At 48.1% G+C, this 17473-nt stretch overlaps 1 protein-coding gene across 4 annotated transcripts in view; it reads left to right on the forward strand.

Moving 5' to 3' along the window:
* The first annotated feature begins 2996 nt into the window (after positions 1-2996).
* The window catches only part of GALNT14 (polypeptide N-acetylgalactosaminyltransferase 14), a 234916-nt gene continuing 220439 nt past the window's right edge, over positions 2997-17473 (forward strand). For 2 of the 4 annotated variants that reach the window (XR_004428407.1, XM_033176134.1), the window contains exon 1: positions 2997-4252. Coding sequence is in view for 3 of the 4 variants with exons in the window: in XM_033176134.1 (XP_033032025.1) it covers positions 4124-4252 (129 nt within the window). In the remaining variant the exon portion in view is untranslated. The remainder of the gene's footprint in view (positions 4253-17473) is intronic. The other 2 variants (XM_033176133.1, XM_033176132.1) reach the window with 2 other exon arrangements.

Here is a 17473-nt window from a genome sequence, read left to right on the forward strand (position 1 = left end):
CTACAGTGGCAAGGAAAATGGAGAGGAACACAGAGGAAAGGGGGGCTGATGTATTATTTACAGTGGAGAACTTGAACAGAGTCAACTGCAGGAGTCAGCCCAAAGACCTGTATCTGTATAACTGTGGAATAAAGACAGACAGATCTTTGAATTTTCACTGCTGCTCTTTTTGCTGCTGGGGAACCCTGCCAGGGCTGGGCCAGCATGTGTGCGGCTCATCTTCTCACTGTGCTGCAATCTGCCCTGCTACCGCTTACCTTTCCCTATGGCCCAGAAGAGGTAAAGACCTCAACAGAAAACTGTCTGGGCCTCTGTGGGCGAAATTTCATTAGGTTGGCACAGAGGGTGTCTCGCTGGTTGTGACAGGTCTAATAAGTGTGCAGATGGCAAGATGCAAACACACAGTCACTAGCACACACACAGCCTCCCTGAAGTCACTCAGTGGGCAGAGAGGAGGGACTTGGAGAATCTGATGCAAAAGGAACAAAGGCTGCAACCTCTGCAGTGGGCTGAGCGAGAATGACGGGGAGACGGCTACAGGAAATGAGAAGCGAAGTGTGAGAATCCACAGCAAAAGCCGCCGCAGAGCATATGCATCGGACTTCACAGCTTCCTCCTGCTTCCAGCTTGCATTTGCTCCATATGCTGCTTTACACTGCTTTCCGGGCCGTAATGGGTTTCATTCCATAGTTTTTATACTAATATGAATGACTCACATCTGCTCCAGCACCCAATTTGCTCTCTAATGTCTTCGGCTGTGAGGAGAGAACAGCTTACACAGAACTCGCCAACAACAGGAGTGATAAAGAAGGTCCTGATCCAAGACAAGAAAGGTCAGAATCCTAAATGCGTCAGCTGGGAGGGTCTTTGAGAGAACATGACATTGCAGATGGGAAACCACAGACCCAGAGAAATGTGGAGCTTGGCTCCACATTATCAAGACTGAGGAGGTAGATCTGTTTTAGGGCACCAGGAGAGTACTAGTTCAGAGTGTATTTATTTTTTTCATTTCCTGCCATGTTAAATCTTTTGCTAGGAGCTTTTCTTCCCCATATTGGCTGTGATAAGAAAAAAGTAACTTGGATTAATCGCCAATGATAGCTAATCCCCCGCTGGGATCAGCCATACTCTGCATTACTTAAGCTTGTTATTTTATTTATTTATTTTTTGAGACAGGGTCTCGCTCCATCACCCAGGCTGGAGTGCAGTGGTGAGATCATAGCTCACCGCAGCCTCAAAATCCTGGGCTCAAGTAATCCTCCTGTCTTAGCCTCCCAAGTGGCTGGGACTACAGACACATGCCACTTTGCCTGGCTATTTGTTGTTGTTTTTAGAGGCAAGTTCTCGCTATGTTGCCTAGGCTTAAAGCTGGTTATTAAAGAGTTTCAAATCTATTCCTGAGCCTGGGGGACCCCTGGATAGACTGGGTGCCTGGAGAGACCTACAGAACTGGGCCCCGCACATGGACACTCACTTCACTTCCAGATGTTTGAAGTCCCACTTGAAATCTACTTCAGTCCTAACAACATTTACTGGTTTGACAACCTAAACTGATACGATCTGTAGCTGGATCAGCTAATGACACCTAGCAAAACTGGATTCCCTTGACAGCTTCCATAGGCCCAGGAAGTCTTCCTCACTTGAGTAGAGGACAAAATAACGATTTGAGAAGAAAATCATTCCTGGAAGGAAATTCCCACTCTCTGAGACATTGCAGGCCCTGCATGGAGCTGCCTTCACCCCAGGGCCTCAGTTTCCCCATATGCCAAACAGTCAGAATGAGGCACCTCAGCATCTCAGCAGTGTGGTGGTGCTGCACCATCTCAAAAGCTTGGCGGTGTTCTTGTGTAACTGTCTGCCATCTGTTACTCAGAAGCGGTATTACAAAGCACTGAGCAATGGCCTCCTGTGCTGCAGCTTCTGCCTGGAGCCAACAGCAGCTCAGCAGCTTGCCTGGGGGGTCCCCTGCAGAGCCTGCAGCAGAACGCTTTGTAGGCCCGAACCTGCAGGTCCAGGGTGAGGCTCCTGAAAGAGGTCCAAGGTGCTTGGGATGCTGCAGAGGTGAGTTCTCTTGTTGCTCCCCCTACTCCTCCCATGATGGTCATTTACTTGGGCCCTTTACTGGGCCAAAGCATTGGCTGGGGAGCCTGCTCCCAACTTTCAGTGTGCAGAGTTCTGATAAAGGCAAATGCTAGATCAACCCTGGGGTTCTGTGTGATGGTCTTAGAGCGCAGGTAAATCTTGAAAGGGCTGGCAACAGTGCTCACCTTTTCTGGGCTGTTTAATTTCAACTGCGGTTCTCAACCCCAAACTTCTTATCTACAGCTCAGTCAAGAACTCTCTGGGGTTGTGAGGCAGGACTTCCCTATGGCTGAAAGATAAGGTACCCAAAACAGGAGGCTTTGAGTAGATGCCTCCATTTCTCAGTACATGTCTTTGGGGAGACATCTTATTGGAGAAGGAATTCTGGAGCCCTGATTTACAGCTGTCTCACCTGCACAGAGGTATGGGAGCTTCCCCTACACTGAGCTCTGTGGGGAGAGAGGGGCAGGGAGGATGGTGGCTGCCACAGTGGGTGTATCATTTTCACCTCTCCAAGAAACTGGATGAAGCAAGCAACCCACCAACAAAAATGGCATGGTTCCTGCTGCCTCTGCTCCCTAGACAGAGCAAGGTTTTCTCCCCTTTGAGTGCTCAGATAACACCAGCACCTTGCATTCAGCTTTTACCACTACTCATTTGCTTGTCAGAGGAGGTATTTTCTCTCCATTTTACAGATGAGGAATCGAAGGCTGGGGGAAGGTAAATGACTCACCCAAGACTCACACAGTGAGTGTGACAGCTAGGTCAGTACTCTCTGGTCAATGATCTGGCCATGATTCCAGCCTACTTGAGCCTACATGGGAATTGGAGTCAGAATTTGCTTTGCTTCTAGATCCAAGCGGTTTTAATCTGCAAGTGGGAGGGGGATGCACTTCCCAAAGGACCTTGGGAAAAGGGGCTTTTGAAAGATCACCCTCTGCACCCAGTATCCCCCTGCCCAGGGTCACTTTCCAAGAATCCCAAGTGGTTGCTCCAACTTTGGACCTCTTTTTTTGAAAGCACAAAGCCCTGATGCTTACAGGGAGAGAAAACCTTCATGGGAGATAATTGCGCCTTAATTTTTTAAAGGATATCTTTAAAGTTAAATTTAGACCAGCTCAGCTTTCCTTCCATTAAGCAGTAAAAGTTACCAGGCAGCTGCAGGCAGGCATAGAAACACCCTGCAGGGTTGGCTGAACGCGGCCTTGGCCCTCAGTGGCCAGGCAGATAAATCGCGGGGTTGGGGCAGCAGCACTGACGGCACCCTGGGATCCCAGCGCTGGCTGTGGTAGGACAAGTACCTTGAGGGTGGGACCTCGGCTTGAGCGCCACGTGCAGCCCCCGCGATGAGCGGGAAAGTCCTCCCAGGCACAGCGCCGCCTGGCGCGAGCCGGCCTTTGGGTCCCAGCTGGCAGCTGGGGGTGGCGGGCATCCCAAGTGCACCGCTCCCGCCCCGCCTTGCCCCAACCCACGATGGTCTGGGAGCTGCACCCAGGGCTCGGCGCTGGCGGTCCGGCAATAGCACCGAGCGCTTCAGTCGCCGGGCGGCAGTAGCGCCCCCTCTCAGAGCCCCGCTCACTCCCACCTGGGCTCGCTCGGAGTCGGCCTGTCTGTCGGGCCCGCCCTCCCGGCTCACTCCCTCCGCCCTCGTGCTCCTCCCGGGGTGCTTGGCACAGCCTCGGATTCCTCCCTCTCGCTGCTCGAGTCAGTTTCCCTATCGGCAGCGGCGGCAGCAGCCGCGGTGGCGGCGTGGGGAACATCTAGGCAGCCACTGCGCTTCTCGCGCTGGAGCGGGCGTCCAGCTTGGCTGCCCTCGGTCCTTGCCTGTCACGTTTCGGGTCGCCCCGCGCCCCCCACCCAGGCTAGCTTCTCTTCAAAGCGGGAAGGGTGCCTTGCAGGATCCCGCCGCCCCTCCACCCGGATCCTAGGTCTGGCGCTCCCCAGAGAGAGGCGCTTGCCAGGACTCCTGCCCCGCCAACCCTGACCGCCGGGGGGTGCCCCAGGGACGTAGCGCCGCGGAGAGGAAGAGGCAAAGGGGACCATGCGGCGCCTGACTCGTCGCCTGGTTCTGCCAGTCTTCGGGGTGCTCTGGATCACGGTGCTGCTGTTCTTCTGGGTAACCAAGAGGAAGTTGGAGGTGCCGACGGGACCTGAAGTGCAGACCCCCAAGGTAGGCGGCTTGGCGGCTCTCTGGCGCGGAGCCCGCGTGCAGGGTTTCCGGGCTCCGGGGAAACCAGGGCGAGGGTCTGGGTGCTGAGAGCAGGTAACAGCCGCCTGATGTGGCTACCATGTGATGTCTCTGGATTTTAAAACGCTCGGGGGCATCTCCGGACCCGCGGGGTGCGTAAGTGGCAGTGGGGTGTGGAGGGTGGTCGCGCGCTCGCCTGCGGAGCGGAGCTCCCAACTTGAGCTGCGCGCGAGGGTCCCGAGGCGGAGAGGGCGCTGCGGACTGGCGGCCCAGGGGCTGGCGGTCTCCGGGCGCTGCCAGAGAGTCGCCGGCGGTTGGGTCGGGCGGCACGGCCGTCCGGTGCCAGCGCCCGGGCGAAGTGTGGCGGCTACGCTGACCTCCTTCCCGCAGCTGCCAGGCCCGACCTAGGGAGGCCGGAGGCCGGAGGCCGGGTGCGCCGCCCGCGCCTGTGCGTTGCGGGTGAGCGCCTTGCAGCCTACCGGGCGGCTGCCACCCCTGTTCTCTAACTGTTTCGACCATCTCAGCGGCAGTGGAAGTTGAATGTGCCCAGAACACCACTAAAGAGCCTGTAAAAACAGACGCCTTGGTATTGGCGGGGAGTTGAGGAAATGGCAATCCAAGTGGCTTTTCCAACTCCTGCCCAGTCAGTTCCTGTGAGGGAGCCAGAAGGTTCCCCCTATAGGTTCACTCTTACCTTCGGATTCAGAGCCCTGTAGGGGCAAAGGGAAAACTTCCCAATGGCTCTCTGAAGGTTCACTGGAAATCAGTTGACAACAGGCAGATCAATAGGAGGAAAGGCATAGTAATTTATTTGATCATAGTTTTTCGTGACATGGGAGCCTTCAGTTTTCTCTTCACAGATTTGGCCCGGGGACACTGAAGGGGGATTTCCTGGCCAGCCAGGCAATCTTTATAAACTGGGTCCAGTACAGTCGTCTAGGGGTCTGGGCAAAAAAGCCTTGGAGGAGCTTACGGTCGGAAATGGGAGACTGAAAAACAGGAAGATGTGGGCGGGAGGTGGAGTCTCACTAGTTAAGTACAGTACAGAGCGCCTACTGTGTGCCCGGTGCATAGTAGGTGCCTTCCTCATAAGTAGTTGTAGGAGTTGGGTGGTAATATGCTTGTTTCATAGATCAAGAAAACAGGTTCAGGGTCTTTAAGTCACTTACCTTAAGTCGTTCTACTGGTTTGAACGCTAACCTCCACACACAGGGTTTCCAGTATATCAAGTTGCCTCTCGGTTTCCCCTTTTTAACAAAGTCTTTTAGCACTTATGTTCCGGAATCTTGCCAGTGCTCAGTCGATTTCAACAAGCATTTATGTAGCACCTATTGTGTGCTCAGGCAGTGTGTTAGGTGCTATGAGTAGAGAGAGATAGAATTTATTCTCCAGGGGGAGAGGAGTTCATTGCACCAGGATGTGAGGTGTGCACAGGGCTAAGATGGTTCAGTGCACTGGGTGTCATGGGAGCCTGAGGGCTCCCTAGAGGAGGAGGACATAACAGAGCTGAGTTGAGAAGGATAAACAGGTTTGTCAATAGATAGAAAGGGCATTCCAGGTAGAGGTTAACTGCACGAAACAGGCTCAGAGGAATGACACAGCACGTTGTATGAGTGTGGCATAATTTGAGCACCAAGTGTGTGGAGGTTGGAGGGATAAAGTCTAGAGAGGTGTGTAGGGGCTGGGCGGGGTAGGATCTTGTGGGTGTGAGGACCCCTGGAGAGGGTCAGGCAGTGAGGTGGTGAGGCCAGATCGATGACTTCAAACTGCCTTTATAGCACCAGATCACTTTTCTCACTCAGCCCCTGACCATAGATCTGGACAGCTTTTCTTCTTTCTCCCTGGGTGGTTCTGCTTCCTGTGAGGTAGTTAATGATGCCTACAGAGACATGAACTTTCTCTGTTTTGCTTCGACCCTCATTACCTTAAGCTTGCTTATTCTTAGTTTACACCAGGGATCTGGGATGAGAGATCTGTTTCCTTCTTTGTGCACTCTTTGTCCCTCCTCCTCTCCTGCCTCTTCTTATCCTGGCGTGTGCTCAGCACACATTTATCACAGGCAGCTGTATGCCAGGCTCTGTGCTGGGTTTGGGGGCTGCTATGCTGAGCACGCTGTGTCCCTGTCCTTTGGCCTGGAGGTAGGGGGCCACTGAAGTTCCTGGACAAGGCAGAATTACAAACACATGAGTGGTACTTTGAGGTGGAGAGTGGTTTAGTAGCAGGATTCAGGACATTGTACTGTGCAGTCACAAAAGAGGAGGTTTTCTAGTTTTGAACCAGTTGCCCTTTTTCTTAACATCTTCTTCCTTCTTTTCCTCATTTTCTGTATCCTTCTATAACCATGAATTTTTATAGACTTAGAAAATCTTGACGCCTTTTACTATCAGGTGTCTTCTTTTTTTGGTTGTTGTTAGTGTTTTTCTCCTTCCTGTTTTCCCCCTGTATGTGTGGCTTTGTGTGTCTACATATATGTATTGTGCGTATTTGTGGATGTATTTTGTGTCTGGTGGATGAACGTCACTCTGTATCTTATAGTGTGTATGTACCTGAGAAGACAGGAAGAAAGACAGAGACTCCTTAGGTAACGCCAGAACAGTTTTATTTCCTGTGACTGATGTAGACAGGAAATGTGTATGACATGTCCAAAGGAGCACAGTGGTACCAAAACCCGACTGCATGTCAGAATCACCTGGAGAGCTCCATTAACATGCATATTTTTGGGCTTACTACAGAGATTATGACTCTGTGAGTTTGGGAGAAGGTTCTAGAATTACTCTTTTTACCAGGGCTGCATGTGATTCTGAAGCAGCCTATTCATGGTTGGCATTTGGAAGCTAGATGTAGAATACCAAGTCTGTTGACTATGGTTGGTTGACTCCATGTAAATATGGTCAAATGATTTTCTTCTTGAGTGTGCCCATGGACCTAACCCATGTGAGCCTATGTGTGCATATTAAATAACAGCCCTGAGCATTTCTCTTTACAAAGTCACAGACTCCATTTACATATATTAATTCATTTAATACAACAACTACACAAGGGAGACAAGAGAGTACTTTTATGCAGATGACATTAAGGAGGTGAAAAATTTGGCCCAAGCTAACCAGGCTGTCCAAGTGGCAGCATCAGGACAAGAATGGAATGGGATCCCTCCTGAAACTGCCCACTGCTTGCTTTTTCCATGCCGTTAAACCCAGAGACTGCCTGAATTGACAGCAGGAATTCCCCCACCCACTTCCCAGAGCTCCCATGGCTCATCCCCACATCCTCACCCTTAGAGAGCTCCAAGGGGGTTTGTGTAAGGGAGGTTCTAAGGCAGGAGTTACTGCAGAGGGACATCACCCCTGCCCTTGGAAGGCACCATGTGGGGCACAGGAAGCTCCCCTCACTGGAGGGAGCACACCCTGATGAGGAGAGTCCCTGTGATGGGGGGTTGCAGAGGCGTAGGTTTAGGAGGCATTTGCCAGTGCAGAGACTGTTTCTTCAACAGCAGGAATTCGGATGGGACTTCTATCCATCATAGGGAAAAAATGGTTTTTGAGTAAGTTCCGTGCTCTAGGTTTTCCTAGCATGTAATCATGGGGACAGGTCTTTGCCTTGGACATGCCGAAGCCTTGGAGAGGTTTTCTTCCTGCTCAGGCCTCTAGGCATCTTCCCAGCGTGGGTGAGGGAGTCAGCTTTTCTTCCAAAGCAAGGGGAGTGGGCTCCCTTCCCTTGAATATACTCAGAGAAGTCTGGAAAGGTGTAGAGATGGGAAAGAGCTGTATTAAGGGCTCCTGGCCTGGGGACCACCCGACCCTTAGATTCTGTGGAGCAGATTGCCTTCAGAGAGGCAGGTTCTGGTTCTGGGTCATCAGGCCGTTGTTCTCTTTTCCTCATGGTCTTAGGAAATATCTTCATTCACCTAATGACAGGATCTCCAAAGTGGGCAGGATGAAATGAAATCTCTGGTTGCTGGGCCCCAGTGCAGATGAAGAGAAGAAGGCTTGCTACACTCCTGGTTTAAGGAAATTTATTAGATTTTTTTCTTAGTTTCAAGAAGGGCTCGTTCTTTCTATTAATAGCCCAAGTAAAGAGTTCTTTAAATTGGACTTTTTAATGTTAATTTCATTCTTTTACTGCCTCCCCCCCAATTATCCAGCAAAGCTCTAATTTGTAACTGAAAAATCATGTAACAAATTCAGTGTTTTAATTCAGACTGTATTTGAATGGTAAATACTATGCCACTTAAAAGTAGCTGAAAAATGTTTTAATTTCTTCTCCCCCTATTATTCGTTTGCCATTTGGAGAATCATACAATAACTGACTAAAATTTAAAAAATATCAGCAAATTTGTCTCTTATTTCCAAGAAACTAAATATAGTCCGGGTGCTTAGGGCTTAGTAAAAGCAAAAGAACTGTAGGCCTGAGGGTAATTTTCGAGGAAGGTATTGGAAATGTAAAGGCTTTGAATAAAATGCCTCTGGCCCATGTAAGTGTATTGGTGCTGTACTAGAAATATAACAAACACCATTAAAAAATAGCTTGTCTTTCTGTAACATTTGCATCCCACCAATGCCTTAAATGTATGACACTGTTATTTTATTCCTCATTTAGTAGATAATTTCTCCCATTAAAAAAAGTCATGAATTTTAGAGAGAGACCTTATTAATCTACTGATGCTCGGTATGTGCATATTGGACTCTGTCCAGGGAATTTTGTAACCTTCCAGCGGGTTCTTGTTGCCCAGACAGAGCCGATGTATCAAGGCAGGGGAATTGCAGTAAAGAGTTTAATTCACGCAGAGCGGCTGAGTGGAAGATTGGAGTTTTATTATTACTCAAATCAGTCTCCCCGAAAATTGAGAGACTGTTTTTTTTTTTTTTTTTTTAAGGATAATTTGGGGCCAGGGAGTGGGAAGTATTGATTGGTAGGGTTGGAGAGGAAATCATAGGGAGTCGAAGCCGTCCTCTTCTGAGTCAGTTCCTGAGTGGGGGCCACAAGACCAGATGGGCCAGGGTGGCACTAGCTTGATCCACCCAGTGTAGGATCTGAAAAATATCTCATGCACCAATCTTGGGTTTCACAATAGTGATGTTATCCCTAGGAGCAACTGAGGAGGTTTAGAATTTTGTGGCCTCCAGCTGCATGACTCCTAAACCATCATTTCTAATCTTGTGGCTAATTTGTTAGTCCTGCAAAGGCAGTCTGGCCCCCAGGCAAGGTGGGGGTTTATTTTGGCAAAGGGCTGTTTTCATTTTTGTTTCAGTGTTCTTCCCAAAGTTAGTGCAGCCTACACCCAGGATTGAACAAAGACAGCTTGGAAGTTAGAAGCAAGATGGAGTCAGTTAGGTCAGCTCTCTTTTGCTGTCCTAATTTTCTCATTGTTATAATTTTGGCAAAGGCAGTTTCAGTGTGACTCTGGCATGACCAGAAGTAGCCCGTGATTAGATGCATGCTCATCCTTTCAGTTGATGTGCGGCTGCCTGTACAAGGTGCTGTGCTTTTTTTCCATTCTAAGACAGTTCCCTGGAGCAGGCGTCTGGGTGGTGTTACACAGCTGGCTCCTGCAGAGGCTCTTGTGAGTGACTGAGAAACATGGAGATAGCAGGTTGGAATCCCAGGTAGTCAAGAAATTGTATGTGGTCACTTTCTAGATGTCAAGAAGCTTTTTCTAAAACAAAAACAAAAACACTGAGCCTCTATCCCATGGGTCTGGTGAGAAATTCACCCTGGGTCATTTTTGGCCTTATTCTGGGTTGTCCCAAGGCCCAGGGGCTTGTGCAGAGTCCAGGCCTCCGGTTGTCAGCGCTGAGTCAGTGGTGACTGTGCCATGTCCCAGCTCCCTTTCACTCTCCTAGCCTACTCTCTCCCCCAGGTCCCTGCAGGAGGCCCTATCCCAGGGACCCACAGATGTCTGTTCTAGGGTAATCTCTTTTAGTCAGACTGGGGAGCTCTATGTCTCCCTCACCTTTGTTTCCCAAAGTGACCTGATGGTTTTGGAAAGAAATACCAGGAATTCCTGTCTCAAACTTCCCGGGGCACAGAATGATATCTACTCAAATCAGAGAAGACAGAGGGGCGAAGCAGGAAGGGAAGATCCATTAATGGCCCTGTCCCAAGCCTCCCCAATCTGTCCAGAGACTAACCTTTTTCAGGGCTGCCCATCTGGTTGTATCATTTAAAAGTGCTAATTTCCACTCATCAGAGATCATTTATAAACTAAACAGGGACAGAATAAGGCTGCCGTGGGCTGATGCCTGAAGCCCAGTATTCCTGCACAGCCTGGTTTTCATGCCCTCTGATTTTGCCTCCTGCGCCTACATCCTTCACCATGCCTCCCCATCCCAACTTTCTAAAGTGGTCTTGAGACCCAGGAACCAATTTTTGAAGACCTTCATTGCTTGAGCCCTTGTTTCATTTTTAATGTTTGCGGTATTGTCATCTTCTATAGCATCCCAAAGTCCCCAGTGCATTTTTTGGAAAATAATCTGAATTGGAAAGCAGGGCCAGATCCCCAGCTCCTCTCCTGGGGGAGTCTGTGAACCCTGCCATGGCTTTTGAACATTCTACCCCAGAGACCCAGAAACGTAGACTCGCCATCTGTTTGGGGAAATGAGTCTGGACGTGCCCGTGCCCTCTACCACTGGCTACAGACCCCTGCCACTTGCCTGCATTTATCCTGGGTTAGGTGTGAGCTTTTTTCCTGGCAGGGTCCTCAGAGACTCATGCTGCATGCAAGCGGCAGGAGATAGAGAGAGTCCCACCTTCTCTTCGTAGCTCCCATGATGTCAAGATCAAGTATGTTTTACTCTCTGAGTTTCCTGATAGACATGGCAGCTGGTGCGGCCAGTGGCAGCGCCAGGGATGACTGAGATTCCTCTCTTCCTGGCTCAGTCTCCTTGACTGTGAAATGGGAGCAGCCCACTCTAGAACTGTCTGACCCCCACTTCCTTGCCGGCAGTCTGAGTCTTTTCAGGTTAGTTGTGAATAACTCTGAAGTGAGATCTTACGGCTATAAATAATTATACCGTGGATACTCTGTGCCTATTACTTATTTTTTAATTATTTTACCAGAAATGCTAGATTAACCAAAAAATAAATCAGTCTCAGTCCTCAGATGTTGAGCTGATTAAGAAAGAACCCCTTTGGGATACTGAAGAACATGAACACACACATGTACACCCACAGGCACACACACAGAGGCACCCTGGGGAATTCTGCAGCAGCTCCTGCAATGTGCTGGCTCTGGTATTTTGGTATTTCAGAATAAATGGCCTGATGTGACCTTCTGGGGTGACAGTCTTTGCATTTGGCAGTGGCTGCTGTCATCCCAGGGCCTAATGAGCGCTAGAGGCTGACAGAGGGACAGAGAAGGGGACATCTCTGTGGTGTGGGAAGTGTGTGCCACCCAGCGCATCCTCTTTCCTCCTGCTGTTCTGTCCATGCTACATCCTCCCCTTCACATTCTTCCTCTGTCCCCTGAAAAGCCAGCCTGGCTATACAGCCCCAGGGTCCTGGGACAGGGGCTCCAGTAGTGGCTGGCCCTCTGCCCTTTGCCCTCTGTTCTGTAGGAGCCCAACACTTCCCTGCAGGCCCCAAGGTCAGGAGCAGCCTCCTCTGAGAGCACTGCTCTGGGCACAAAGCTAGTTCTTTCCTGAAGGAAGGAGGTTGCCACTCTGGCCCTTCTATCAGCAGGAGCCCTTATCGCTGGGAATACAGAGTCATGTGATCCCCTGCATCCCGGACAATGCTGGTTTCAAGTACAGAGCCTCTTCTGCATACCATTTCCTGGAGACAAGATGAGGCTCTTAAAAAATAATTAAATTCGCCTCATGTCACTTGTCTTCTTAACTGTAAGCACTACAGAGATCTTTCAAGGAAATGCAGGAGAGCAGGGCACACTCACCATGTCCCTGCCCTGGGATTTGAATGCCAAGATGAAGGGAACAACCACGCTGGCTGCCTTCTTCCTAATGATCCTGCAATTGCAACCCCATCTGCATGCATGCTAGGCCAGGAGAGAGCCTGAAACATCTATAGAACTAGTAGGACCACTCTCTTGACAAGCTCTCTCCAAAGAGGTTAGCTGTCTCTTTTCTCTGTTTGCACTATGGTTTGGAAATAAGGATTTTCTTCCTTAGTTGTCTGGGCTGAAGATTTATGTAGCTTCTCTTATTCCTCAGAGAACAGTAATCATTCATGTCCCTCCCACCCCCCACCTCCCAGCCATAGAGACTGGTCCAATCAATATTTATGTGCCCATCTCTCGCAGCTGCAACATGCAGGCATAATAGATGCCAGATTCCTTGATGGCCATTGAAAAATTAACTGGTGCCTGTATTTCAGGCTCATTGTTTCCCAGGATCTCAGGGAGATCAGGCCATGTGGTCTGTGGATTAATTAAGGCACCCAGATAATTGGCTATTAATAGATGGCCAATTGATGGCTGCCAGCTGGGTGCTGAATTGACTAATGTCCTCATGGTGGGCAGGTGGTCTTTATCAGAAGGGGAACTAGCTGAAAGACTCGACTAATTAAAGGGTGAATCAGGAAAAGAAGATAAGAGGTAGGTTCTTTCCCCACCATTTGGTGTGATGTTTTACAGCTTACAAAGCGTTTATATTCACAAATGCCTCATTTGATCCTTACTGTGACCTTATGGGGTGAGTGTTATTATTATTCTCGTTTTCTGAAGTGTGATGAATCTGAGGTTATAGCAGGGTGGGGACTTGGGCAAGCTAGCCTAGCCAGGAAGTGGGCTTGAACTTGCTCTTTTGACTGCCCTGCATATGCTATTTCTGTTAGAGCCATGCTCAACTTCAGGTGAGATTCCTTTGCCAGGGAAAATGAAATATATACATGTATGTTATATGTTTGTTTTCATATGGACAAAAGACTAGTTGCTGAGAAAAGATGCCCTCCCTCTGTGAAAATACCAGCATTGCTTTTTTTTTTTTTTTTTTTTTCTGTTTTTTCAGTTTTATTTTTTAACTTACAGAAGGGAACTGGAAAAGGGATTAAGGGAAATCAGAGCTTGTCTCTGGAAGGCCAACAGAGGGTCTGGAGGACTTTGGGTTTTCTTCTAGGAAAGACCAAGTTTAACCCATGCTTGGGCCAGTCAGGGCCAGTCCACAGGATCACTGCTTTCTGGAGTGGGAAGAGCTGGGACTGTAACAGCAGACTCGGTGGTACGAGAAGTGGAGAGAGGCTCTCCACCCTTCCCCCTCCCCACAAGTCCCACTATCAGGTACTGACTCTGGCCTTACCCAAGAGCCCACGCTGCCCTGCTACCACCTCCCTCCTGGGCCCGCAGGATTTGCTGGCAGGACAGGAGGCTGTGCTGTTCATTCCTAGGCTGCTCCAAGTTAGAAATCAGCAGGGTTGTGGAGTTAAGACACAAACTGTTTGAGTCCCTTTCTTAATGAATGTGGTCCTTAAACCATCGGAAGCAATTCCCTTCTAAAAGGAAGAATGTAATTTGAAAGAACCTAACACATCCTATTTGAAATGTAAGACAAGTGCCTGGGGAAATGACTCCAGGAAGTGACTTTAGAAGATACCCAAGGTCATCTTAATGTAGGGTGTCCTGCCTGCATCTCTAATGCCGGAGTGTCCTGCCCACGCCTCTAATGTGGGGGCCATCCTGCCATGTCTTGCTGGTTAGCCTTGAAAATTGATGGACGACCCCGCAGTTCTGTCTGGTTGGTGGCCTGCTGGTTCTACCCAGTACAGGGACCAGACTCTTTGTGGAGGATTTGGAGGTTGGGTTTGAGTTATGTAGTTGCTGCCCACGTATATGTTTACACTTAGGAAAGTGTAAGATCAGGAGGTTGCTAATGTCTTCCTGGATATTTTGCCTGCTGTTCCAGTAAGCTCCTGGGCCCGTGGTGGTGTTTTTGTGCATGGCCTAAACTATAAAGTTGGTGCTCTGCTCTAAGATCCCAAGCAGAAACATGACTTTTTTACTCTTGTCCTTTTTCCCCAAGCCTCGCAACGTTAAAGGACACTGCATTTTTAAAAACTATGTGTGGAATAAGAATGAAAAGAAATGTAAACCTAGATGACCCTGATATTTTCCCTCTCCACTTGGAAGCCCTGATGGTTTTCTAATCATTTGCTCAGATCAACTCTCTATAATTCTCCCTGCCTGTCTTAAAACTGAAATTATGATTTCTGCTCCAGATTTTAGCTTTTCTCCTAAAATTGAGTGTATATTTTGGTAAACTTCTTGGCAGTGTCTACTAAAGCTAAACATATGTGTACATCTATGACCCTGCAATTCAACTCCTACATATAAACCCAACAGAAATGCTGTGTATTTTAGGGAATGTCATGCACTTGAATTAGAGTAGGCAAAGTTTTTCTGTCAAGGGCCAGTAAGTATTTTTGTTTTGTTTTGTTTTTTAGGTTGTATGGTCTCTGATGTGACTATTCAACTCTGCAGTTGTAGTTTGAAATACAATATGTAAATGAATTAGTGTCACTGTGTTCCAATAAAACTTTATTTATGGAAGCAGATATTTGAATTTCATATATTTTTCACATCTCATGAAGTATTCTTCTTTTGGTATTATTTTGAAAGATTTATAAATATAAAATCCATTCTTAGTTTGTAGGATGTACTAGGACAGGTGGCAGGCCAGATTTGACCCACAGGCTGTGTGATTCCATTTATATAAAGTACAAGAACGGGCGAAACTCATCTCTGGCATTGTAAGTCAGTTCATGGTTACCTTGGTTGGGGTTACTGACCGGATGGGGACAGGACGTTTTGGGGCACTGGCACTGTTCAGTTTCTTGATTGCGGGGCTGTTTACACAGGTACATTCACCTTGTGAAATTCCTTGAGTACATGTTATTTTCTCTTTGTGCATTCTACTTCAGTAAAAAGTTTAAAAAGAAAGATCTGAACTGAGTGTGTGGCTCCTGACTCCATGTTTTATCACCTCATTTAGGGTCGGAGCCTAGCAGTTTCCATTCTTTCTATAGCCATTGGCTTCTGTTTCCCAAATAAGTCTTTGGAAAAGGTCTTGGTCTGAAAGTTACCCAAGTCTTATTCCCTTTTATAGACAGAGAGACATTTAGCAACTGCTATGGCGCAGGCACTAGCTAACCAAAGTATGTGCTGGATCATAGGAAGATGACGGGTCCTAGAGTGGAGAGGCATTCAGGACAATGGGAACTGTGAGTAGGACTTTGGCTGGTATAGTAGCCCCATGGTACATCTGGGATGAAATCTACCTAGAGTTATAGGTGAGAGGTGAAGGTGTGATTGCAGAGAATAGAATTATGTGATGTGAGCTACTGGCTTGTAGAAAACTAGGTTCTTGTTTCTGCATCCAGAAGAACAGGCAGAGAACTAACAAACTGAGCCTGTAGTAAGTGTTGGGTGCTTTCTGAGTTAGTCATCTATTCTTTTTAACAACCCTGCATGGCCGGCATTCTTAGCTTGGTTTGTCATGTGACGAACACCAAGGCTTAGGGGAGTTTTGTGACATATCCAAGATCATGCTGTTTATAAGCAAGCCAGGGATCTAGATTCCATACCAGGTCTGTCTGCCTCCAGAGCACCCAACCTCTTTCCACTTCTATATGCTCACCCCAAGCTTCCTTCCCTCCCCTCACAGCCACACTGAGTCTGTAAAAGGCAGGACATTTTTCCCTTTGCAACTTGCCTTTAGAGCTGGGTTCACTGTGCTTGCCAGAGTGAACAGTTTAGATCAGAAATGGTTGAATGAAATAGTCTTACATCAGAAGCTATCTCTTTCAGGATGAGTCATTTTAAAACAATATTTAAAGAGAAAACTTTACAGTATTTTCAGAGAAATATGTTGTGCTTTCACTGCTATCTGACATCCTCTTATGAATGCTGTCCTGCCACAGATGACTGGGAATGTGTCTGGTCCTAGGGTTCAACTTTAAAAAAGGAAGTCTCCAAAGTATCACATTTTTGAGAGTGTGAAGGTGCTTTAGAAATACCTCAAGATGGATTAAGGAGAGGACAGTGAGGAATTAACCAACACATGCTGAAAAGACAAAGGCCATTGTGGATGGCTAAAAACTGCAGCATCACCCCTCAGAGAGGACTTGTCCTGTGTTTAGCATAACAACACCAATTATTTGGTTGTTTGTGCTGAGGAGTTGAAAGCTATCATGTGCCGGGAAAATACTCAGCATGGAGCAGTAATTATGGATCAGCTGATAATAAAGGATTTATTGGATTGACTGCTAATTAGATTATTAGCTGCAAAAACAAATACCTGCTATTAACCATAAATAAGCTGCACTTATGATATTTTCTACGTTTTATACTTACTCCTTTTTATAATGTGCATTTCTTTTCTTTCTGTGCCAAGGCTTCCCATTTTCCCCAGTCATACTGAGCGTATTTGTGGGTCAATAAACATTGAGCCACAATTAAAATGTTCTTTTTTCCTTCCATTCTCCTGGAGAATGGGGTGGAGAAAGCTGACATGCATCGAGCGTCACGTGTAAGGTCCTTGGTGAAGTGTAGTCTGTTTTCTCAGGGAAGAAATAAGGGCTCTTTCAAGGCTGGATCCAGGTCTTTCCTACGGGCACAGAGTCTTTGTGAAGGGTAAGATCTCTGTGAAATCAATGCTGCAGTTAATTGCCAAAGAAATGACCATGTTGTTCTTCCTTCTTGTGGCACTTTGAGGTTTGGTCCTTGTTTTTCAAGGTGGCTGAGATGAGTCCTTGGGAGCCTCAGGTGCCTGTATCCCCCACTCCTCACTACCAAAGAGGGCCTCTTCCTATAAGTAGGTTGACTGTGTGTCCCCAGCAGTGTGAGGTGCCAACTGCTTTTCTGCCCAAGCAGGGCCTGGGTTCTGTGGGTAGGATGATCTGCCAGAGCTCCTGGGCGCACAACAAGATGTCTGGAGAGAGAAGTTGCATCCAGCAGGAGGCTCTGGCTGTGCTCTCAATAAGTGGCGCAACTGACGGTCAAGCGTCCTGCATTCAGTGCTAGCAGAAGACCTGGTTTGTGGCCTCCATTATTCGCCAGGAGTCCATGTAGGAAGAAGAGACTTCCAGGGGAGAGGTGAGTGTGAGTGCCTTTTAGGAGAAATGCTGGGGGCTTTATCTGTGTCAGTTATTCATTCTTCACAACCACCCCACAAGGTGGGCAGGCTAAGATTCAGCTACTGCTACCAGTACAGTCATACTGGTTATTTAAGGCCAGTGCCTTTCTCTTTAAACAGTGCC

This window comes from Trachypithecus francoisi, unplaced genomic scaffold (assembly GCF_009764315.1).
Source record: "Trachypithecus francoisi isolate TF-2019V2 unplaced genomic scaffold, Tfra_2.0 Lachesis_group17, whole genome shotgun sequence".
NCBI classification, from domain to species: Eukaryota; Metazoa; Chordata; class Mammalia; order Primates; family Cercopithecidae; genus Trachypithecus; species Trachypithecus francoisi.